The sequence below is a fragment of the Zalophus californianus genome, chromosome 1, assembly GCF_009762305.2.
Source record: "Zalophus californianus isolate mZalCal1 chromosome 1, mZalCal1.pri.v2, whole genome shotgun sequence".
Lineage (NCBI taxonomy): Eukaryota > Metazoa > Chordata > Mammalia > Carnivora > Otariidae > Zalophus > Zalophus californianus.
This window is the reverse complement of record NC_045595.1, coordinates 164244030-164270069: the sequence shown is the minus strand read 5'-3', so window position 1 is coordinate 164270069 and position 26040 is coordinate 164244030. Positions and strand designations below refer to the sequence as shown.

The following is a 26040-nucleotide window of genomic DNA, read 5'->3' as shown; positions in this document are numbered from 1 at the left end:
CCCATTTGGTATGATGGGAAACTGGTTATCTGCAAGCCCTACACTGAGGCTCTGACCAGCAGTGGAATAACACTTCTGCTCTTCCCTCTCTGGACAACTGCTGGGCATCCACTCTGGCAGATCCTGTGGTCGCTGGTTATTCTTTTCCAAATATCACTCAGGGAGTAAATATTTAAGGAAAGCTAAACCTTTCTCCCGTCTTTTGATAACAAGAACATTAAATGCCAAGTGCATAGTCGATATAGGTTATCATCTAGATAAAATCCCCTTATTAAAGTCAAAAGGGATCCATATTCTGGGCCTGTGATAGCATTTTCTTACAGATCTATGTAAAATAATTTCAAAAAGATGGTATATCTGATACATAAGAGCAAGATGGGAAAGAGCTGATATTCCCTGGATGTCTTCAATGCACGAAGGAAGGAAAGTAGTACTCTGGGTCCTAAGTAGACACATCATTCATTTGTACATTTAAAAAAAATATAGAAAATTTCAAACATATGCAGAAGCAGAGAGAAAAATGTAACGAATCTGTACGCACCTACCACCCAACTTTAACAATTATCAATTCCTGACCAGTCTTGTTTCATCTATACCTTCACTTGCTCCCTCCACCCTTGGCTTATTTTAAAGCACATCCTACCTATAAATGTTTTCGTATGTGTATCTAAAAATAGAAAATCATTTAAGACCTGACTAAAGTATAACTAACATTAACTAAAAATTAGTCCACTTGATCTAAAACATTAAAGTCAGTATTTTTTTAGCACAGTGCCTGGAATGTTTATGTCATGGTATTCAGCTACAAAAGCTTCTCTTAGAACTTCCAAGGCAAATTTGCTATGTTTTTTTGGTTAAGGATGACTTCCAGTTTATGCCATCCATTTCATGAGAGAAGGTAACTGGAAAGATGAGTTTGGAAAAGGGAAGAGGGGAAGGGCAATAATAGCATCTTGATGGCACCAAGGAAAAGACTAGGAATAGTGGATCTATAATTAAAGTTAGTTTTTCTCCAGCTCTGCTATCTGAAAATTTAATACTGTACAAATTACTGATGTATGTTAGAGTCGCGGGTTTTAGGAATTTAGATCAGAGAACGTATTTTCTTTTTAGCTTTATCTCTGTTGAGAGTTCACATGACTCACTAAATTAATAACAACAACAACAGAAATCCCCCCAAAAGCCTGAGTTGCAATGTACACACACTTTGATTCACAGACATGGATCCCACTGAATCTGTCTCCCTAATGGTATTTACTCAAATATGACTTCACCCATCACTCTGTCTCTGTAAACTGACTACTGCCATATGCAAATTAAGTTTAACCATAAATTCTCGAATGCCACTTTGGTACTCTGCTCTAGTTCTGTCAGATGGTTGATTGAATTCACATGAAGAATGTCTTCAACAGACATATAACTCATCAGGATTGTGACTCAATAATTAAAATAATGTTTCTGTCAACATATACTTAATGCAAGATCAAGGAACATATGTTAATGAAGAACAAAGACCAATAAATAATTCCTTTCCTAGTCCTCAACATAGTCACATCCTGAGAATGTTAAGAGGAAATACTTGGGACTCCATCTGTTCTAATTGATTCAGTAGATTTTACTTCCTCGAATAAGAAATCCTTCCAAACCAAAGATACAGAAGTTATCAGTGAATACTACACTCATCTGAAACTAAACTATGTAATATGCTCATGACAAAATAATTCAGACTCATATGCCAACCAATACTGTTAATGACATTAAACATACATAAATATAATTTTAGGTAACCTGAGAACAAATTAACACTTGACAGAAAAATAGAAAAAAAAAAACATCTTTAACTTCCAAAATTGCCCAGTTCCCAGTCACACGCTATGTAAAAATCCAAATAAATATCAGTATCATCTCATCATCATCATCATCTTGCATTGGGTCAGCTTCTATATTCTTCCTGCTTAAATATTGTTCAGATAGATATTACCTCTTAAATACCTTCTTTAATTTTTTTAAGATATACATTATATATAGTGTAATTTATTTGCTCTCAGGATGATTATTATTAAAGGTCACACTTTAAGGTTAATCACTTCATGGCTTCCCACATATTCAATATACATGGAGAACCCTGAAAAATAACTAGGACTTCCTGAGTCTCATTTTGGAGTGCATTTTATATTTTTTTGTGTGTGTATATATGTGCTTTCTGTTCTGTGACTTCTAATTTATATTACTTTGCTATATTTCACATAGATTTGAAGTTACCATAAATCATTTCTGTAAAGCATGGAACAACTATAAATAAGTAGATAACTGGAAAAATACATACATATAGTGAGAATAAATTGGGTCCACACTAAGCATTTTCAGAGCACAATATTTCCTACAGAAATTCAATAACTGCTTGTTAAAACAATGAATGAGGATAGTTAATAGTAACCTTAGAAAGAGATGGTTGGTTTTGGTGCTCTTTTATGAGGAGCAAGGAAAAGAAGATGTTGGTGACTCTAGATTCTTCTAGTTTTAATTTGTGAGGCCCACAAAAACAGCAAATCAGAAAAAGAGCACAGACATTCTGAATCAGGACACGTGAATTAGAATCCCATACCTACCAATTACAGCTATGTGACACTGGGTAAGCCATTTCATCTTATTTGTAGGGCATAATGAGGGAATGTACAGTTTAAGGGATATTTCACAGATAAAGATAAATTAATTCAAAGCTTTCAAAGTGCTTGCAAATTGTGGCATAATTACTATAAAAATAGTTTCAAAAGCAAAGAAATATAAGATAACTGAGTCTTAAACCTGTCTTAACATCTGAAAATAATTCACATATCCACAAGAATTCCCATCTTATAATGAAATGAATACAATTTTAAAACCACAGAATCACCACTGTTCATAAATTAAGAATATCAGAAAGAGGAGGCAGCTTCGTAAGTGATACTATCAGTTACTACCATTTAGGAAAAATTCTAACTAAAATTTCAGGCACTATTGTAAGCACTACCCATATATTAACTAATTTAACCCTATGAGGTAAGTACCATTATTATCACCCTTTCACCGATTAGAGAGTGGAGAGTTGACATAATTTGATGGAGGTCACGAAGCTGAGAAGTAGTGAGCAGGAAATTACATCCAGGAGGCCTAATGAGCCTAGTCATTCCATCACTATCCTACCACTATCCTACACTGTAACATAAGGATGTAGTGGCTCCTCAATATCGGATTCATAACCTAGGTTAAAATAAAAGTTTAAAAATAGCTGCCTAATACTGATTATTCAAAAATGAAAAAAAAGTATTTTGTTCAAATCACAAATTTCAAAATTAAATAAACTACTACAATCAATAAATATCGTTTGCTCTAATTGAAAAGTTTCAGCTTTTAATAGGAAGATGAAAAACTTGTCCTAGTAATTAGAGTATTCCTTGAGATATATTTTTTACATAGTAAGAGCTTTTGAAATATTTGCTGCTAGAGCCCAATTTAAAATGTTAATGCATGAAGTTTATGCACTTGCATTCTAAAGATGCTTTATTTAATGGAGTCAACTTTTAGAACACCTATGGAAGGTGTCTGTTAGAGCCAACCAAAAACCTTTCCCAAGTGCCAATACCTGCTACTGTCCAGGCAGCCCGAATTTAATACAGTCAAGCATCTGCTCCACCAGATTTTATTTTCTCCTCTTTTTCATTCCTATTGTCATCACTGTCGTTCATGAAATAATTGCAACATTTTTGGATGACTCGGGTAGCCCCTACATTACTCCCAAAGTGAAACAGGAGCTCCCAACATTTTATTTGATCACATTTATACAAAAAGACACAATGTGTCACCAAGGACAGAAATACCAATTTATAACTATCTTAAAGGCAAATATAATCTTCTTATTTGTAGTACTAAGGTTAAAAATTTCACTGAGGCTAGAATGTGAAGGTTGGTTGCTTTTGAGGGAAGATACAGTAAAAGATTATTTCTTTGTGCCTTAAATGTGATCATGTGAGCTGGTTTCTCACCTCTCTTACACATTTTTCCCCCAATGGTGCTCTCTAAATATGGGACATCCATAAATCTCTTAAATCACATTTCACATTAAAATCAGAGCTCAGGACACCTGAGTGGCTCAGTTGGCTAAGCATCTGCCTTTTTGGCTCAGGTCATGATCCCGGGGTCCTAGGATAGAGTCCCACATCAGGCTCCCTGCTCAGCAGGAAGCCTGCTTCTCCCTCTGCCTGATGCTCCCCCTGCTTGTGCTCTCTCTCTCTCTCTGACAAATAAATAAATAAAATCTTTAAAAAAAAAATCAGGGCCTTACTGATTTTCATCTAATGACTTTGTGAAATTTTATTTTGAACATTCCAGATATCTTTCTTTTAAATCATTTGAGAAAAGATGCAGAAGAAATCACAGGAAGAAATTAATTTTACTTTTAACTGAATTCAAGTCCTTGGCAGTAATTCAAAACAAGGCTGCATATCCAATTGATATACGTATATCCATTTTTATTTTGAAAAGAAGATGTGAAGAATACAGTTTAGAATTTGTGCCATTCGTAAGCTCGGAAGCCACATGCTAGATTTCTGGGAGGTGGGGGGAGCACAGTATGAAAACAGTCCCTCACTTTACACCTCGTGTGGTTAAGCCTGCACCATCATGGCTGCACAATATGCTACTACAAAAAGATGTGGAGGAGTTCTGGATGCAGAAGAAAAATGTTTTGTTAAGAAAAATGTTTTGTGGAATAGCGAAGAAGTGAAAGAAAACTGCGAGTTTTATTGCCAAGGACAGAATAGGAATGCCGCACCCAGAGTGATGGTGCTTCAAAGAATGTCTCCAGAGAGGTGATTATTCAACTTATTTCGTATTCTGTGCAAACTCTGGCTTGCTTATTCAATTTATTAAATAACACAGATGTTTCAGAAGGAGAAAAAAGTATCTGACACCTCTTCAGGGGCATGACTAATGGGCCATTATGACAGAAACAAAAGGGTAACCACTTGCTGAACAGCTAACTGATACGGCTACTATGCATTTCTTAGGGTTTCCGTTAATTACATGAAATTTCAGTTTCCAGTGAATTCAATTAAACCAAAGTAGGGCAACAAGTGGAAGGAAAAGTTGGTGAAGAATGACTTGCTAAAAATGCGCACTGGCTGAACACATAATGTTTTATGGTCAGGGTTTAATATTTCTTTCCTCCTGGACTCTGACTGATTTATCAGAGCTTCTTGGCAGACGTGCAACCTTTAAAATCCTTTTCCAATCAGCATGTCCAACCAAAGTAGTAGAAAGGAACAAAAGATGTCTCGAATCCATAATTAAATTTGAAGGATAACAGGATGTTCATTTTAAGTAATGATTATTAACACATGCCCCTTTATAAAACTTTCAGATTTAATTTTAACTTCTGGAGGGTCAGGCCTGGGTCTTAATGGTGGTCTTCCTAGCTCAGAGATTAGTACAGAACCTGGGACCCAGGAGCTACCCAGGAATGTTTCCTAAATACATGGATAAGTAAATGGATTTGAGACGTTGTAGAATGATGGATAAAACAATCCATGTCTGCTCCCACCAAGTAAAGTAACAAACGATCCCCATGCATAATTAAGTTCGAAAACAACCTTTTCTCTATAGAAAAAATAAACAAGCATATAAAGCAAAAACAACAGTTTTAAAGTCAGAAAATAAGGACTCTAGCTCTGTGCCAGTTTGAATAAAGAGAACACTGAAAAAGAGAGACATATTGCTCTGTGGCGTCATATCCAGACTTCAGAGTCATACAACATTTCCCACTGCATCTACAAGTTTAGATACAATCTTTTACAATATCCTGCAGAACTATGGAAATGTTCCATAATTGTTCTTTTACTTCTCATATTCACCATGGATTAGGTGAAGTCCTGTGAGCAGCTTATCGAGGCCATGATGTGAGGCTTTTAGCCTATCTATGGTTTGTCAACTGCATTTTAACTGGATTAAATTTATAAGAATTTTACTTTTATTAAGTAACAAGGGCATTTTGCAATAGCGTGCTTAAATGATTGTCAAACACTGCTATTCATATTATATGAAAACAGCCAAAACGGATCTGTTGGTTGGCAGGAAGCACCACTTTATGAAATCTATATGTAAAGGTAGAAATATTCATGTTATCCCAAAGTGGAAATGTTCAAAAGCTGATGCTTCCTTTAACCACTAAGATCCGAGTGAAACAAAAAGACTATGGAATATCACTTTGGAATTCGCAAACCTTGGTCGAAGAACAGTTTTCTTCAGGGTAGAGAAAACTTGAACCAGGGATCACCATGCAATGCTTCTTGTTGTAAAAAAGTAATAAAGAGAAACTCAGTTTTACTGCCTCTAGCTTACTGCCAGTATTATTGCAAGTGATAAAAGTAAAATAATGTGGCTCAAAAATAAGTGGACAAAATCAAAATGTGAAAAGTTGAAGGGAATCATCCAGCAGCTACTGAATGGAACAAATGGATCTTAGGTTTCAAATTCTTCGAATTTATTCTCAGATCTTGAGTATAATAAAAGGTCTTTGAAAAAAAAATCATAGGTACTTTTTTTTTTTAATCACAGGTACATTTTAAAAGAAAAATGAACAGAACTAAAACATCTGATCTACAATATCAACAATTTATCTAATTTATCTATTTAGCATCTTTTTAATGTAACCTTAAGTCTCTTGTCTTTACACTATCTAGCATACAGTCCATAAATATTTACTGAGTACCTACCACTGTGGAGGCAGGTGTCATGTTAGAAGAGAGGGATTCCAAACTAGGTTCTTGAAGAGAAACAGGTAAATATGTATGTTTACAAGACAAATACAATGAGATAAGAGTTTACAGGGACATATACAAAATGTATCAGAAGAATATTTATTAATTGCAACGTGTCTTATGTGGGAGGAATTAAAAAATAATGCTGAAATAATGCTTTTGAACATTTTTCATTAACCTATATGCAAAATTCTTCAATCAGATTAAAATAATAACATTATTTGCTAGTAGCAGAAGTGTGATTTGAGTATTATTTCAACCTTCTGAGTATTTTTGCATTTGTCATTTTTTGGTTACTCCTTCACTTAGTAAACTACTACTTTATAATGACCTTCTCCTAAAATTTTACTCAAAGACTAAGTTTTCAGTGCTTGGTAATTTATGCACTTCCTCAATTTCTAAAAGTAAAACTGAGTAGTATTTCAGAGTAATGAAGAAAAAAAAAGCGAAGGTTAACAATTTACAAATATGATTGGGCACGTCTTTACATAAGGCCATTAGACCAATACGAAAAATCATGAAGTGAACCAGGGAACTGATCAGCCACTGTCAAGAACTGTACTATTTGGAGAATGCACAGTAATATACAGAAAAGTTGTGGTGATGTAAGGGACAAAGGATTCACAACACAGCCCTGGCTACAGAGAAATGCTCCTGGGTCTTTGGCACATAACGTACCTATTTATTGCAAAGAGTTCACGAACTTGCTAAATAAAATGTGGAGTATTGTCCCTGAAATTTTAGAACATAAATTTCTTTTAAGAAGTATACAAAAAGTAAAATAAATAAAATCTGCTTGTTTTATATTCAGTCATACTCTTTTACTTACTCTGGGCTATAAGGTAAACAGCCATTCTGTACGATGTTTTAAACAATAATCTTTAGTAATCAAAGGTTTCGCCAAGCTAATGTGAGCTTCTGACTTTTAATCCACTTAATTTCCAAATACTAGGTAGGTATCAAGTTAAAGATGCCAAGTCCTGCCATATGTACATATGTGTATGTTCCCAGACTTAGGCCCCAAGAGTAGAGGCCAAAGACATAGGCCATGCGTGGGGCCAAAGAGTACTGGGAGTTTGTACCAGCCTAAACTTCTGGTGTCTTTAGGGAGAAATACAAAGTTTTTAGCTTCTCCGTACCTGTGAGAACCATACCACCACCCAGAAGTCGTAAGTCAATCCAAAGGGGTGACAAACACAACTGGCCTCTATTTATCCCAAGATACTGAATGGGTATCAGGTAAAGCAAATCATTATAACAGTCCCATCTGTCAGTCGGGCACTGAGTCAGTATCTCTGCAATAGTTTCTATTGATTGATGTGAAATACACGTGCAAACATAGTTCTCTCTTCTCCCAGAGTAACTTGGTGAAAGTCATTTATAAGAAGACATTAAGTGTGCAGAACAATTAACATAACTTACATAGCAATCAAGTGCCTATACGGTGCCTATAAGTTTGCTGATGCCACACCAAGCATCCCTCTCCCTCCAAGTTCTCCCTTTACTGCACGAAATTCACCACCATCATGAAGGGTTTACAAAGGGAAATTAGGGCATGGATATCAAGGAAAACCTAAAGTAAAATATAAACCAAATACATACTGAAAAAAAGTGTAGGGATATTGAACAATTTTTACTGAGGTAGGAAAGATATCTGGGAGTTCAGAAATGATGCTGAAAACATAAATCAGGGGCGCCTGGGTGCCTCAGTAGGTTGAGCGTCCAACTCTTAATTTCGGCTCAGGTTATGATCTCAGAGTCCTGGGATCAAGCCCCTCAACGGGCTCCGTGCTCAGCAGGGAGTCTGCTTCAAGTCTCTCTCCCTCTCCCTTTACACCTCCCCCTGCTCACATGCTCACCTGCTTTCTCTCCTTTCTCAAATAATATTTTTTTTTTTAAAAGAAAGAAAAAACATAAGTCAATTGTAATTCATTTCTTCATTCTTCCTCTTTTTCTTCATTTCTCAAATCTCCCCAAAGGAAGAAGTAGGTCTTTTTTGTAAGATTATGAAAATGTGAAAATCATTATATTTTACTACTAAGTAATGAGCTCAACAGCACCAGTGCTCCTGAGTCTGCATTCTCTCCGCCTGACCCTCTAAGGCTTTCTTTCCTCAAGCAACACAGAGGTTCTGGGTTGGACAGAAGATCAAGGACTGAGACAGCTCAGGAATGGGGTAGGGATGTCAATTATATACTCAACAGCAAATTTTTTAAAAAGGTTTGAAAATTTAATTATTTGCTTTCTAAACCCCATCAATAATATTGACTTCAATAGAGACTGTGTTAAACAGCAGTTAAAAAAATGACTTGATCAAAATATTCTGTGAATCCTTTCAAATACTCAAAACTGGAAATTTGTCCAAAGATCCATTTTCAAGCCCCCAACCTCTATTACAGATAAAGAAATATAAGAAAACCCTTGAGGAAACCAGTTATTCTCTAGGTCTTAGTCTAAAACATTAAATCAATTTATATTTATCGAGGTACAACTACTTATAACTAAATCTTAAAATTAAATTATACATGCAAAAGAAACAATATAAAAACAGCAAGAAAAATGAAATTATATAAAACAGAAAATCAAACACAAGAGGTTTTTTAAAACTACTCTTCAAAGAAAGCACTTAAAAGACTATTTCCTGAATCATTAAGATGAAAAAAACTGCAAGGAGAAACAGTAACAGGGGATATAAGGAAGGCATCAGTGTTGCTCCTTAAACCTGGATCATACCTGCCATGCTGTGAGGCAAGAGGTGCACATCAAATGCCCACAAGGCTCAATCTTGACGTCTTTGTCGTTCTCAGCACAAATTTTACAGAGCTGAAAAGTGGAGCCCATTTCACAATATAATTCATATTGTTCCTGGAATTTGGGGGGAAAAAAAGGCAGTGTTAATGTATTTCTAACATCAACTCTTAATATTGAATTTTCTCAAATACAATGACTTACAGTAAATCCTCACACTTGATCCTGTCAGGAATATGTTGCCATTTAAGACATGTTTTAAATTGTTAATCACAATTTGGTCTACAAGGTCATTTTTTAAAACATTTGAGCTTTTATCTGCAATTGTATAAGCTTTTTTAACACTTCGGATTATTTAATGTTTTATACTGTTCCTTTAAGGAAGGGACTTGCTTCAATGGTGACTCAAAAGACAAAACTTATGGTTTTAAAAGAAAATATAAATAACTTCAGTTTCTTTGTAAGTGCCACATATTCATCTAATTTTACCGTAAAATTGCAAACACACATACATACTTATACACACACACACACACATATAACTCTGACTGAACACTCAATTTTATTTTTTAAATACCTTTAGAAATTCCAGAACAGAAGAAAGGCAGAATTTGCCAAGCTCTTCCTGCATGCTACGGACTGTGGTCCACATTTATTATGTCATATCATCTCCAAAGCACAGTAAGATATATTGAATTAAAAAAAATACCTGAGGCTGAATAAGTTTAAATTGTTTTCCTCAAATTCTATATTAAATCTCTAAATTGCATACTGTTTTCCCAATACAGCACTGTCAGGAAAACTAATCACTTCAGCAACCAAAAATTGTTTTATTAAACATCTACTCTCTTGATATACTAGTTTTGAACATTTTGACATAGTAAAATTCTTGGTGTCCAAATACTGAAAAGATCTAGGTCACAAAGAAGATATAAATACATCAGTACGTGTAAAGAAAATATGAAAAAAAGTTTAATAGGGATACAAAGAAAAGGAATTACGGAAATAAAAATTCATTTAAATAAGGCAATGTTTCAGTTAATAAGTGTCTATTAGGTACCTGGCCCTGGGCAGGATAAATAAATGACCATATTTAACTGCTAGTCTACTAAAAGATCTTATAATCTTGGTGAGAAAAACAATATATACATATATTTATGTACATGTATATACACAAAGATACACGTGCACATACACACATTCATATATAAATTGTCTACCATGAAGTATGTATGTGTGACTGTTTAATTTTTAAAGAAATTAAGAAAAAGGACGAGAATGGATCAAGATGAAAAATAAAGAAATCTAAAGCAATTAAAAATATATTGTAAGTCACTGAAGTCTTTAAAATAATAGCTAAGGATTTATATTGTTATGACATCCAAAGGACCAGTTTGCAATTATTAAAAAATTACAGTGAGCTAAAAGCATGGATGCAAAACTCAATGGAACCGAATGGGTAAGTTATTCAAATATTTATGATAATTTAATGGAACGATATTACTCCTGATTATGTATTTTTAAACCATGGCTTTATAAAGAGGAATTTTCTTTTGTGAGTATCCTTTTATATGTATTAGAACATAAGGAATCACTACATAATTAAAATAATGTCAGTTACATTTTATACTGTAAAAACTGTCCATCAACTGTACATATGTCAACAAATATGTTTCACATAATAATACCAAGACCACTGGGACTAAATCTGGAGAATCTGAAATAAAATAAAATTATCTCTTGTCTTCCCCCAAATCTATAATTTCTGGTTTTTATTTGATTTTTATTATTTATTATACAAAGCACAAAAATATATAAATTATAAAATATTTTAAAACTAGACTATATGTAAAACAAAATACTCAGGTTCTCCCTTTCATCTTCTTCCCAATTCCCCAAACCTTCTTACCTCCTCAGTTAAGTACTGTTACCAGTTTAGTATTTTTTAATTGTTATTTTTAAAAATGGTAATTTCTTTCTTCCTTTCTTTCTTTCCAGAAATTGAACTAACATAATGTAACTTTACAAAATGAAATGTTACATAATTGAGCTTCTTAGTAATGGAAATTTTTTACATAATAAAGATGCCAAAGTTCCCATGTGAATATGTGGAGCTACCTTCCTCCTCTTAATGACTTTACAGTATAATGCAGTATGAATATACTATGGTTTACTTAACCTATGGCTAAATAGTTTATAATTTTTCATTTTAGGAAAAATGCTAAAGTGAATACCCCAACGTACAGATCTTTCTTTGTATATGTGAGTGATACACACAGAATCCAGAGTCAAAAATGTTTTTATTTAGATTTTGATAATTACTATTACCCTCAAGAAAGGCTTACCAAGTTACACGCCCATTCAGTCTATGAGGTTGCCAACAATAGATTTATAAGAATATAATTATTATCTTCAATACGCTTCAAGTACTCATTTGACTCTAAAAGCTAATGCATATTATTATTCTAATCTTCTTTGGAGTTTTCTAAATCTATGGCTCTCTCTTCCTATCTATTTACTTACCTGTGGATTTATCTATCTATCTGCACAAATGCTAATATTGTATTGGAAGCAAGAATACTAACAGAAGAAATTTTTATTCAAAAAATGGAGACAGTAATGTATTTTTTTCAAACACTCTTAGAATTCCTTCAAGTATCTTCTGCATGAGATCCTATACATCCTTTTAGCTACAGTATAAGAGGATGCTTTTTATTTCAAAAGTATTAGATACTTAACAATTATAAATGGGTTACCAGAAATTGTCCTTACCTGCGTAACTTTTATATGGTCATGGGGTGTGGGTTCACATAATCCAGTTAAATCAGGATTATAACTCCTCCCATCAGGATAAAGATAGCTGTATTATAAACAGAAACTTTATTACCATAAATATACATTTTTTAATTGCATTTAAGATTATTTAATCTGATTCTTCTATATTCAAACCCACATGTTGAAGTTTCCTTTTTATGTAACTTATATCAAGAACCTTTGCTATCACTGTTTCCATAATATTACAAGTTACTTTTAGGGCATTTAAAATTTAGAAATCATTTTCGTATAAGAAATACACAATGAATATGGACTCAGCCACTAAGCAACTATTTCCAATTAAATATCTTTACTATAGGTCCTTTAGGTAAGTTAAACATCTATTTTTCTGGTCATTCATGGTCTATTCCAAAACACTTTGAATATACACCAATTTGCAACGATCGTGTCTCTCATGTGAAGCACAGTTAATGTTACCTGCATCATTTTACACCATGCTTAATAACATGAGAGAAAAACAGAATGAAAACCCGCAAGTTTCCTATAAAAGTTATGCAAACATCTCCATGGTTCCTGTTTCTCCAGTTTCCCATCCTCTGTCTTTCCATCTCACCTTCCAGTCACCCCCACACACACTAGTCTACACACACGCTGACCCACACACGTACACGCATGATTAAAGAACTTAGAAAATGTTACAATTATATGTTTCATTTACTTCAAATCAAACTACAAACACAATCATTTATAAATATAAGGTTCCACTGTTACAGAGAATTAAAATAACTAAAAGTTACAGTAATAAGGCCATCTTGTTAAAAGCTTTTATTCACTCAGACACTCCTTTAAAAATGAAGTTTACTGTGTTAGGAAATACCTATTTTAGGTTTTTAAAAATGATAATATTACTGTTGGATTATGTTGGCTGATTAAGTTAGTTTTGTTTGGTAGCTCTCTGTTCTAGATGGCTTGAATGAAAAATTCAGAATACACTACTACTGTGATCAATATTTTTAGGGGCAAAACTATACTAAAACTGTTCTGTGAAGTAACAGAAAATCTTTATTCTTAAATAGTCCAAAATATGTTCATAAGTGTTAAAATTTACTAGTAAAACTAGAAAAAAAATGAACTTAGAGGACAGACGATTCTCATAGGGTAAGGAACAAATCAGTAGATCAGTGAAATTTTTTTTTTTTTACAATTTAGGAAAGAGAGTTGACTACATCTGAAATGACAAATTTTAGAGTGTTTTTGCATGGGTGGGTTAAAGTTCTACAAATATTAAATGAAGAGCGCTAAGTGAGAGTTGATAGGTAGCTTTCTTTTTATACCCTATATAATGGCCAGTTTTAAAATTATTATATAATATTTTGCTCATCATACTTAAAAAACATGTAAAAATTCTATGAATTCAAACCTGAAAGATTATAAAAATGCCAATAAGGTTGCTACAGGAAAGGCTGAAGGGTCTACCTAATGTATAAGGGACAATTCAGTAATCACTGTCCTCAGTAAACAAGGGTGCTACTGATGAGACCCTCTCAATGGTAGGAAAGGAATAAACAACCTCAATTGGCTGGTTATGGAAGGAAATTACCTATGTCATACTAAATTGAGTTAACTATAAGGAAAGGACAGCTGACCCCGATGAAAGCTGGACCAGATAATATCCTGTGTTTTACTGATCTTAAGGGGAAAAAAAATCTAATAATATCTATTTTAATATAATCTAAAAATCTGATCTAGTTTTAAATAATAGTAAGATGTTAATATGACCTATTTTAATGTACTCTATCACTACAGTTCAAATTCAACTAATTAAATGCCTCTGAAGGGGTGTGTGTGTGTGTGTGTGCGTGTGTGTGTGTGTGTATGTAAATATTAACATCTGATTGGCGTAGGAGTTCAGAGGCTAAACTACTGATTACAATATTATAATTTGGTTTTTTATTGGCTTTTAAAAAATAGATGGAAGGCATTATGAACAATATAAATAAGCTGTATCAAAATTACTACATGTACAGATTTGCTCGCTCATAACCTCTATTTATAAAGTAAAACTTTACAGCACACTTTCTTAAAAACAAAATCCTATAATCACAGTGAACCAAAAGCTACACATATGAATCTTAGATGCATTTCAAGTAAGTTATAAATAACTGAGGTTAGCAAATTTATATTAAGTTTAAAAAACAGAAATACAAACATGTTACCAGTTTGCCATACAATTCTAACATAACTATTTCTTGAAAGCTCATAATTGATAAAAAAAGTTTTTCTTCAATATATCCTAGCACTTTTTTTTTGCTATTATTTTAGAAAAGGTGTAACTTAAATTATTTCCTCTTTGCTAACTCTTGTGGGCTTTTTCCTGCTAGGTTTCTATCACAATCTGTGCTCTAGCAAATAAGGGAACGTCCGTCCCTGAGTTACTCAGTAAGGGCAAAGGGCAAGAAAAGTGAGCATGATGAGACGACAATACAACAGAGCAACACAGAAAAGAGAACAAAAAGATGCAGGGAATGGCACGTGACTAAAACGAATGAGGGAGATTTCCTAGGAAGGCCCCTATCAGATCGTCTAAACTTTGTGGAGGACAAAAGTCATTCTTGCTCTAAAAGACAAAGGAGAACGTCCTTATTTTTAAACTTTAAAAAAAGAATAGCTTAAGTTAAACTGAATTCAGTTCTTAACATATAATTCTGCAATAGGGATTGAATAGCAGCATGACCAAAAGAAGAAAGACACAAAGAGAAAAAGCAGGGAAGGGGTAAGAAAAGAGTAAGAAGAAGAAAGAGAAAATCTGGTACCACCAGTCAGACAAAGAGGAAAACTAGCAATGGGACGGTTACACGGAGCAAGAGAAGTCAGTTATTTTAAAGAATTATCTTCTTAAAAAAAAAAAAAAAGAATTATCTTCTTAATAAGATTTTTCATCTATTTTAAACTCCTTTTAAGTGTTTTTTTTCCCTGTGAAAAATACAAACTCATGTTCTAATCTGATGCTGGAATTTACTGGCTGTCATATACAGTTTAAATCAAACCAGTTACCTTAAAATGACTATTTTAAGAGATGAACGATAAGAACTAAGGAGAACTCCATTCCTCAGTCTTGAAATAGACCAGACCATCAGCCTCACTATCTTTTCTCTCCATCGCAAAGCAGTGTCTGTCTTTCAAACTGGTGAATAATAAGCACCCTGACTCCCATTTCTCATACTCACAATCCTTCCCTGCTGCCGTCAATCAGGGCTTGAAATAAGGGCTTGTTATGCGGGATGGTCTGAAGGATATTGCCGTCCCCTGTCACGTAGCCGATGGCCCACTGTCCCAATCTGGTGCAGCTTAACCGGAAAATGTAGCTGTAAAGCGTGAGAAAATGATGTTTAGTCACAAAGTGTATGGTAACTACTAAACAATCTGTTAGACTTTTGTAAAGTCAAAGAATAAACGGAATCATTTAGAATATCTGAAATAAGGTTCTTTCTTCTTATTTTAACACCACTGTCCTTCTCTGTTCAGTGATCTGTAAAAGCAGCATTGACAATAATCCCACTTAAACACCTCCAGGGCTATAGGACAAAAGAAGTGAAGGTGATCTACTTCAATAGCAAAGGATATACTGCCATCCCCATCAGTGGGTGCTCAGTACGAAACAGCTAGGACAGAAATCGTTTTTTGAAAGCAAAGTCAAAATTTAATTTGTTCACTTCAGAGGGCAATTGAGTCAGTTTCTACTGTGGAATTCAATATATCACTTTGTAATTTTAAAATTATGCATTTTAAGTTAATGACTTGTTTAAAAATAATTTTTTTTTGTTTGGAGTGTTCCAGCCATTCATCTTTAAATGAAAGATCAAAAGAGCTGAACTATATTAATGAGAAGACAAACTAGATTACGCACCAGTTCAATGTCTTACAAAAGGAAGTTAAAATAGTTCAAAAATATAAATCAAATTAATGATAATGACAAGGGGACACTGACTTGGTTTTAAATTCACTGTTATTTATTTATTAAAATAGCTATCTGCTTGTTTCATTTTAGATCACTTATCTTTATTTAAGTGTATTGCACTCAATCTTGCCATCATGATAACCATACCTGGATTTTATAACCCCTGAAACAGCTCAAAAGTAGGTCAACAATCTGTTGGCTATATTTGAGTGCCGATTGCTCTACATACGTGACAGAAATTGATATATCCTAATGTACTTTGCAGAATAAATTAACATATATAACGGCTATACAGTTATTCAATTTAATTAACTTGTGTATTTAGTACTGCAAGGTGATTTCGTCTTTGAAGAAAATTGGGTTCTTAAAGAAAAGAAGAAGTTGTTTTTTAATAGTAAGAACTTCATACTTGTTTTAGAATGTTTGGAAAGGACTCTTCAAGAAAGTCCTAAAATGTATTCTCCTAGAGAGCCTGAAAATAGGCTATCAACCTGCCAATAAATGGAACCCTTAATCAGAATCATAGACAAAATAATTCCACACAGACTTCTGGCTGTCAACTGGATCCCCCCAAAAAGCAAAACCTGAGAGATTCATATGCCCTTGCAATATGTCCTACTATTTTCTGTACCAGGAAGCCAAAGAGAAGAAACGCTTTCCAAGAGGACGAAACAGTTAAACAGGTATTCCGCAAAACAAGTATTTATCAAAACCATTTGATTTGTTCACCGAGTTTTCCTAAACTTTATGTTTTAAATACCACATCACACTTTAAACATAACAATTTACCACAGGCTGACCATTTCATCTTTGCCAAAAACTCAGTAGAATAAACTGTTACAGGGCAAATTGGGAAGAAAAGGAAGAAAGACATCCTTTTGGAGAGCCCTGTGCTTTTATTAAGAGAACTAACAGTGATGCAGCCTGGCTTTTGCTCCCAACAGTGTTCTCTCCCAACATTATTTATCTCCAGAATCTTGAACAAGAGAACACAAAAGGGACTCGGTTTCTTAATTTTGCAAATAACTCCCGTGTTAAATTTGTAGGATTGTGTAATTCCAAACATAGCACGTCTTTCAAATCATACTCCAAGAACAAGAAGATACTTTGATGCCAATCTACAGAGTAGAAGTTATGGAAAAATCTGGTATGAGAGATCCCTGACCAAAACAGAATGACTCATGTAAGCCACTGTCAGCGTCTCAATGAGAACCAACTCTCCTTAACCTAAACAGAAGACTTCAACAGGAGCCAAACTGTTCTCTGTACCCACTACCTTCTTTTTATATACCACATAAATTCATAAAAATAAAAAAAAGATGGAAATTTTCATTATGGCAGAGAAAAAGGAATCGACGGTATTGGCTTATACTAGACACTACTTTGTTAAAGGACAAACACCGTTTGCACTACAAATCATAAAAATGACATTAGAAGAAAAATGGAACCTTCAAAAAACAATCAAATTCATTCCTGCAATGAAATGACTCCTGTATGGAAATCAGTGTACTCATGGATGTTGGGAAGGCATCTCCTATTAAAATGTCACTGTATGAGGAGGACAGGTATCCACTGTCACTGCTGTCATCCCCAGCACACTGCTTGCCACAGCACAAATGCCTACAATGTAATGCATTTCTAAATGGCACATGGGGAAAATGTATGAATGAGGAACGAGATTTTCTGATCCCAGATTTGTCATTAATAAGGTATGATTTCTCAGCCAAAGCCACAGGGCTGACCAAACAGCCAACCTCTGAGATTCACCTAGTTTTATCATCTGGAAAGTAAAACATAAATTCTGAAGCTACAAAGAATGACAAGGTATTAAGGAAGAAATTCTTAAGGACATGAAATTGGTTGGATTGTAACAATGGGCTTACATATGTTTATATACTTATATGTGTTCAACATGTACATACATGTACACTTATATGTACTTATATTTGTTTACATTATATGTAATTATAAGTGTTTACCATAGAACCAAATTGAACATCTTGAAAAATACCCTAAAACAATGAACGTGAAACTGCTTCATTTTGTCTTTAGCACAATATTCAAGTATTCAAATATACACATACAATTTTATATACAAACACAGGTGTCATGAAAGAGACAATGCTAATACCCTCCTTTAGTTTGAGAATCAGAGCTCTGAGACTTAATGAATTTCCAAGTTTATCAAATTACATGGTACCATATCCTCTTTCACTTCATGAATACAGAGTTTCAGTACAAGTGCAATGAATGGATTAAAAGGATTCAATTAAAGAGTACCATTGTGGTCTATTAGCATTTCCTTCCCCCACCACCCGGCCCCCAAGGGTGTTACTGATTTACTTAAGAATGGACAAGAGAGCACTTTCCATCCTTAGATATACCACATAAGATTGCTGCTGAAGTCTTACCTTCCAGGTTTGGTGCTATATTTCTGCAGTCGTGCTTTAACTTCATCATATGTGAGAAATGCCATGTAACCCGGATGTGTTACAGCTAAGAAATTCCAATTCCGTAAAATGGAGCCCCAAGGCTAAAAGTATGAATAAATGAAAAGATATTATCTAGATAATATCAACTACCAATTATACACCAAACCATCACTTAATAGAGTTACTGAAATCTCCTAGACATTTTTAAAGTGAATATGAGCTTCTGCAGCTTAGGTCAACCTTTACCGTTTAACAGTAAACATGAAATATCTTAGTCTCTTTTTGGAGAAATATTAGGCAGAAAATATTATAGGATACAGAGAACAAAAAGAAAAACTATATATTTTCTTCACAAATTCTATTCCCAATACAGCATTTGTGGTAATTTTGAGACATAAAACACATCACTTTTCTGTTCAAAACCCTCTAACTTTGAGTAAAAGTCAAAGTCCTTACAAATGGTCTAGAAGGACTTTACAGGGTTGATGCCCAGGTTCCCTTTCCTCCCCATCTGTTGTGACTTCTTCACTTTCTGCCTCTTCTCCAGGGACCCTGGCTTCTTTGTAGTGGGCTTGAACACAAAGGTACTCCCCCACCTCGGAGGCTTTATATTTGCTGATGATGCCTCTACCAGAATTCTTCCTCCAAATATCTAAGTGATTCCTCTCCAGTGTTGCTTCCTCAATGAAGCCTTCACAGACCACTCTATTGAAAACTGTTAGCTCTCATCACATTCCTTATCTCCCTTGGTCTGTTTTGTTCACCACTGTACCTTTAAAGTATCTAATTTTATAGAACAAGAAGCCATACCATGGGATGTAAGTGATTTGGTACCGTTTACACATTAAACCAGAAGCTACACAAGAATAAGGAACATGCCTGTCTTGCTCACCAAAGGTATACCAGCACTGATGTAGTCTCAGAATACAGTGATCAGGGAGGTGTAATTGTTGAAGAGCTCCTCTAACTAGCAACTTGTCTAAAAGGCCTTGACTCTCAACCTACCATTCTTTCCATGGTAACATACTACTCTGCTCACCTTTGGCTAGTTCTTGCACAATTACAGAAGGTTTATGATTTAGTAGTAAGTTAAAGACCTTGCACAGAAATACACAAAGGCACACACACAGAGTTTGTACCATTCTCTCTTTCATATGATTAGTTACCGCACCAGTTACCATGGCAAGAGAAAAAAAAGCAGTCAGTGATAGGCAATTTTGCTTGAGGGTGTGAATGAATCATCTCGGCCATATTTTTAAGGCTGAAGCTACATTTATTCCATGGACTTGGTGGCATACTCTATCTGATGTGCCAGGTTATTAATTCATATCTTCTACAGAAAAGAGAAAAAGGTATTTTATGTTGCCAAGTGAGAGTTGTTGAAGTGGTCATCCTAGACATGATCATTGGTAGAGGGCTCCTGCTTTTGAATGTTTTGAGACTTGTTCCTCATTATTGTTAAGCAGGTTTCAGATTCACAAGGCATAATTCTTCAAGGATTGTATCTCTTGAGATGAGGATGACAAGGGAACGAAAGATTTAGTAATGAAAAGTTCTTTAACCTTTTCTGACATAACAAGAAAAATCTTCAGGGTATTCCCCCAGCACACTAAAATATCTAATTGGGCAAAAATGAGCCCTGGAGAACACTATTATGAGAGGTTCTGTCATGTACTTGGGGGAAAAAGAAAAAAAAAAAAACATGTTTCTAATTTTCTTCTAAAATCATGACTAAAAATTACATAAACAATACTTGGAAGAATATCAGCGTATGTTTTTAAAAAAACTGAGAAATAACTGCTAGTATAGGCAATGAGTTTTGTTTTGTTCTACTTCCTCATCTACAAAGGACAAGGATGGAGAGAATAGAAAATATTTGGGTCACTTCCATCAAAGTCTACAAAAACTAATGGAAGAGTTGTTTAAAAAAGTGCTGCACTTTGTGGAGAACCAATGCGCAGATCAGAATACAACTGGAAAAAAAATGAAATTGGAGTTTTGAGCCAACTGCTACAGTATTAAGCAACCATTTCTTGGTACATAATCCAGAGCACCAGCTTCTAACTACAAAAATATTTGTGTAATAGAAAGAGTCTGTGTACTGTTTTTCTTGTGAATGCTACCCACAGTCCGAAACACATGGTAGTTATGTGTTTTTTGTTTTTTTGTTTTTAAAGGATTTTGCCAACTAATGGCTTAAAGAAGGCAAAATAAAATGCTTTGGAGAATAAGATTATTTTTGCATTTGTTTTTAAACGAAAGGAAAGGTTTTCACACCCACCAACACAAAATTATTTAGAGATTCTTAAATGACTACAGAAATTAATTGAGTGAATGAAGGAAGCTATTCTCTCCATTCTTCCAAAATACTATGTTCAAGAATAGCCTTTTACTGACTTAAAACTTCTGCTGGAAGAGGGACCTGGACTGCTCTGTCTAGATCCTCTCTCTTGCTCCTTGCTGTAACAGATGACTTTCCTCTCCTTCTTTTGCTCTCTATTCCACTGATGCTATATATTCCATAGTCACGAATATATTCCCCCAAATTACACATTCCTTATGCCACCACCCAGAAGCCCCATTTCTCAGCAACCCCATCGTCTCTAGTAGTGGGAAAATGGAAGGAGAAGGGGAGCAACAGCCCCAGGGAGAGGGAAGAGAGAAGCAAAATCCCCCTCTTTCCGTTCCAGGACTTTAGCACCTGCCAATCCCAGCATCTCTGAACTACCTGGAGAGGAGAAAGAGATTAAAGGCAGAAGAAAGAGGAAAGGAGGAAGGTAGCCACTGCAAGACTGTTCCAACGTCTTCCTAGTATTTGCTCAAGTTCTGGCAGAATGTCAGGATAAGGGAAGAGAGGAAAAGAACGTACCTAGTAACCAGATTTACGTTCTTTTCTTCCCTTCTTTCATTTCCTAGACAATTCTCAATTTTGTTTCCTAGTCCCCGCTGATGACTTTCTTCCAACCCTTATGCTAGTTCTCTGTTGTCAAACCCCAATCTTGAGCATGTACCTTACTCATACTCACTTTCAGAGCCCATTCTGCTAAATACCCAACTCCCAACAATTTAGAGGTAAGAATTCATTGCTAATTCACCACCACCACTGTGCTTGCAGAAAAATATATGTTCATGCAGTTACAGTATTCATAAAACACATTTTTCATACAGAATGCATAATTATAACTTAAAAAACCTACTACTCAATTTTTAAAGTTGTATAAAATAAAAGATCAGTAAAAGTTAATACATTTTACTTTTCTATGCATAGAACTAATTTTAAGGCACAATGTATGATTAGTTAAAACATCTGAATAATGAAACTGAAAGAAGTGAAGAATCACAGAAGTATATAGGAGCTAACGAGAGTTCTTTAGCTACTTCTATAATTATGAGTTTTAAAAGAGACTAGGCATGTTTAATCTACAGGTATTTTTTTTTTTTTTGGTTTTGTTATCTAAAACTTTTCATGGTAACTCTACTTAAAAAGATTCTTTTCCTCTCCCATCCCAGTGAGCATAAATAAGACACACGTAAATTAGAGTATTAAGATCACCTGCGCTGTTTTAAAGTGAAACAGCTTCTAAGAAAATATGTGCACATTAAATAACAGTTTGGGTAAGTGTTCAACCAACATTAAAGTGCCCTCATAACTTTCATATATAACCCAGGCATTCTAGCATTTAACATCCGCACAAAAAAGTCATCTAGGCTGCGCAGAAAAAACACTTTTCCTAGAATGAACAGTTAAGGCAGGAAAATAATTTTTTTCTCTTCCTTCACAAAGGGAAGAAACAAAGCTTCTATTTCTTCAAATCCCTTTGTATTATGTGAAATAAATTATTTGTAAAATTATCAGAAACCTTTAAAGAAAGGAGACATTCTATTATAAAATGGTCAGTATCAGGTAACACAATCTTTTTACAAAATGTATCATTAAAATCATTGACTAAAGTAAGCTAATGGCCTATACAAGCATACCTCATTTTATTGTGCTTTGCTTTACTGCACTCCACAGATAACTGTGTTGTTTTTGTTTTTGTTTTTTTCAAATTGAAGGTCTGTGGTAACCCTATATTGAGCAATTCTTTCACGGCACCATTTTTCCAACAGCATTTGTTCACTTCAAGTCTCTGTCATTATTTTGGTAATTTTTTTAAAGATTTATTTATTTATTTGAGAGAGAGAGAGACAGTGCAAGCAGGGGGAGGGGCAGAGGGAGAGGGAGAGAATCAGACTCCCCACTGAGCACAGAGCCTGAGACACGGGGCTCGAACTCACGACCCTGAGATCATGACCTGAGTCAAAATCCAGAGTCAGACACTTAACTGACTGAACCACCCAGACACCCCATATTTTGGTAGTTCTTAAAATACTTCAGATATTGAAATCATCATATCTGTTATGGTGATCTGTGATCTTTGATGTTGCTACTGTAATTTTCAGGGGTATCACAAACCACACTCACATAAGATGTCAAATGAAACCCATAAATGTGTGTTCCGACTGCATCACTAACCAGCTGCTCCCCTCATTTCTCTCCCTCTCCTCAGGCTCTCTAGTCCCTAAGACACAACAATATTGAAATTAGGCCAATTAATAACCCTACAACATCCCCTAAATGTTCAAATGAAAGAACTTATCTCCCTTTAAATCAAAAACTAGAAATGATTCAGCTGAATGAGGAAGGCAAGTTGAAAGACAACACAGACTGAAAGCTAGGCCTCCTGCAGCAAACAGCCAAATTGTGAAAGCAAAGGAGAAGTTCTTGAAGGAAATGAAAAGTGTTACACCAGTGAACACACAAATGATAAGAAAGCAAAACAGCCTTACTGCTGATAGACAAAGTTTTAGTGGTCTGAAGAGCAGAGCAAACCAGCCATAACCTTCCCTTAAATGAAAGCCTAATCCAGAGCAATGCCCTAACTCTTTAATTCTAGGAAGACTGAGAGGTGAGGAAGCTACAGAAGAAAAGTATGAAGCCAGCAGAGGTTGGATCATGAGGTTTAAGGAAAGAAGCTGTCTCCGTAACATAAAAGTGCAAGGTGAAGTAGCAAGTGCTGATGCAGAAGCTGAGTAAGCTATCCAGAAGATCTGGCTACAACAATTAATGATGGTGGCTACCTTCAATGGAGAGGAAATGGCCTTCTATTGGCAGAAGATGCCATGTAGGACTTTCATAGCTAGAGAGGAGAAGTCAGTGCTATAGTCAATACTATTCTCAACAGAGCCTGGATGACAACACACCTGTTTACACATGGTTTACTGAATAGTTTCAGTTCACTTTTCAGACATACTTCTCCAGGCAAAAACTTCCCTTTCAAACTATTACTGCTCATTGTTGATACATCTGGTCATCCAAGGGCTCTGATGGAGATGTACAATGAGATTAATTATTTTCATTCCTGCCAATACAACAGCCCATGGACCATGGAGTAATTTCAACTTTCAAGTATTATTTATTTATTTTTTAAAGATTTTATTTGAGAAAGAGAAAGAGAGAGAGAGAGCACTAGAGGAGTAGAGGGAGAGAATCCTCAAGCAGACTCCCCACTGAGTGTGGAGGCTGATGAGGGCTCGATCTCATGACCCATGAGATCATGACCTGAGCCAAAAGCAAGAGTCAGACGCTCAACCAACTGAGCCACCCAGGTGCCCTCAAGTCTTATTATTTAAAAGATACATTTTGTAAAGCTATAGCTGCCCTTTTAGTGATTCCTCTGATGGATCTGGGCAAAGTTAACTGAAAACCTTCTAGAAAGGATTCACTACTCTAGATCCCATTAAGAATATTTGTGATTCATGGAAAGAGGTCAAAATATCAACCATGGACAGGAGTTTGAAAGAGATTGATCCCAACCCTCGTGGATGACTTTGAGGGGTCTAAGGCTTCTGTGGAGGAAGTAAGTGCAGATGGGGTGGAAATAGCAAGAGAACTAGAATTAGAAGCGGGGCCTGAAGATAGGACTGAATTGCTACAATCTCATGATACAACTTCAACAGATGAGGAGATGCTCCTTAGGAATGAGTGAAGAAAATGGTTTCTGGACATAGAATCTACCCCCTGGTGAAGATGCTGTGAAAATTGTTGAAATGACAATAAAAGATTTAGAATATTAGTTGATAAAGCAGCAGCAGGGTTTGAGCAGATTGACTCCAATTTTGAAAGAAGTTCTACTGCAGGTAAAATGCTTTCAAAGAGTATCATGTGCTATAGAAAAAAACTGTTTGTGAAAAAAGGACCAATCAATGCAGCAAACTTCACTGTTGTCTTATTTTAAGAAATGGCCACAGCCACCCCAACCTTCACTACCCTGATCAGTCAGCAGCCACCAACACTGAGGCAAAGACCAAGACCCTCCACTAGCAAAAAGGTTATGACTCACTGAAAGCTCAGATGATGGTTAGCATTTTTTAGCAATGAAGTATTTTTAAATTAAGGTGCATACATTGCTTTTTTAAGACATGATGCTATCACACATGTAATAGGCTACAGTATAGTGTAAACATAACTTTTATATGCACTAGGAAACCAAAAAAACTTTTTTTGACTTGCTTTACTGTGATATTCACTTTATTGCACTGGTCTGGAAATGAATGAACCTGCAGCATCTCCAAGATGTGCCTGTATATATACCAAGGGAATAATCATGAAACTAGTGTAAACTAAAAATATGCAAAAGCACAATTTCTGCAATCATTTATCTAATTTCTTATCCTATACACCCAGGTAGAATTATGATCTTAAAGTTGTAATAAAATAAAATGTATTCGATAAGTATTGTTGACAAGAGTTAATTTGCCTTCTGTTAACAGGTCCTTTCATAAATTAAAAGTTAATCCCACACAATTTGATTTTCTTACATAAATCAGTCACCAGATCCTTGCAAACTAGTGCCAAGCAGAATCATAAATCAGAGAAGGGAAATTCTTATAACGGGGGAAACATGAAAACCAATATTATACTCCCAACATTTGTTGAAAGCGTGTTTCAAATAGAATAAATCTTACTACAGACTAAAGTAATAAAAAATTGCATCAGAATACAAGCAAGCCTGCTTTCTGATCAATTTACCTCACTTACTATAGAATTTATATTACTACAAGCATAAAGATTTTAAGTGGGGTTCTTTCATTTTGTGACTACTTGAACTGAATGCCATACATGATATATTTGACTCTGCATTGGCAGAGTCAAAGAGAAAACACAAATTTCAAGTCTTCATGTTTAGGGTAGTTCCACGAAGATATACAAAAAAATAAAATGATAGCATCCAGCTTTTGAAAAGCTATGACCCTTGCTTTTGAAAAGCTATCTAAAGACAATTATAAAGGA

General features: G+C 34.9%; 1 protein-coding gene across 13 annotated transcripts in view; it reads right to left on the bottom strand.

Moving 5' to 3' along the window:
• Window positions 1-26040, bottom strand: part of CBLB (Cbl proto-oncogene B) — a 219826-nt gene that overhangs the window by 81860 nt on the left and 111926 nt on the right. For all 13 annotated transcript variants that reach the window (XR_003518269.2, XR_003518270.2, XR_003518271.2 and 10 more), the window contains exons 6-9: window positions 18687-18808; window positions 15545-15682; window positions 12315-12402; window positions 9528-9659 (exon numbers count right to left, since the gene is read on the bottom strand). Coding sequence is in view for 10 of the 13 variants with exons in the window: in XM_027585393.2 (XP_027441194.1) it covers window positions 9528-9659; window positions 12315-12402; window positions 15545-15682; window positions 18687-18808 (480 nt within the window). In the remaining 3 variants the exon portion in view is untranslated. The remainder of the gene's footprint in view (window positions 1-9527; window positions 9660-12314; window positions 12403-15544; window positions 15683-18686; window positions 18809-26040) is intronic.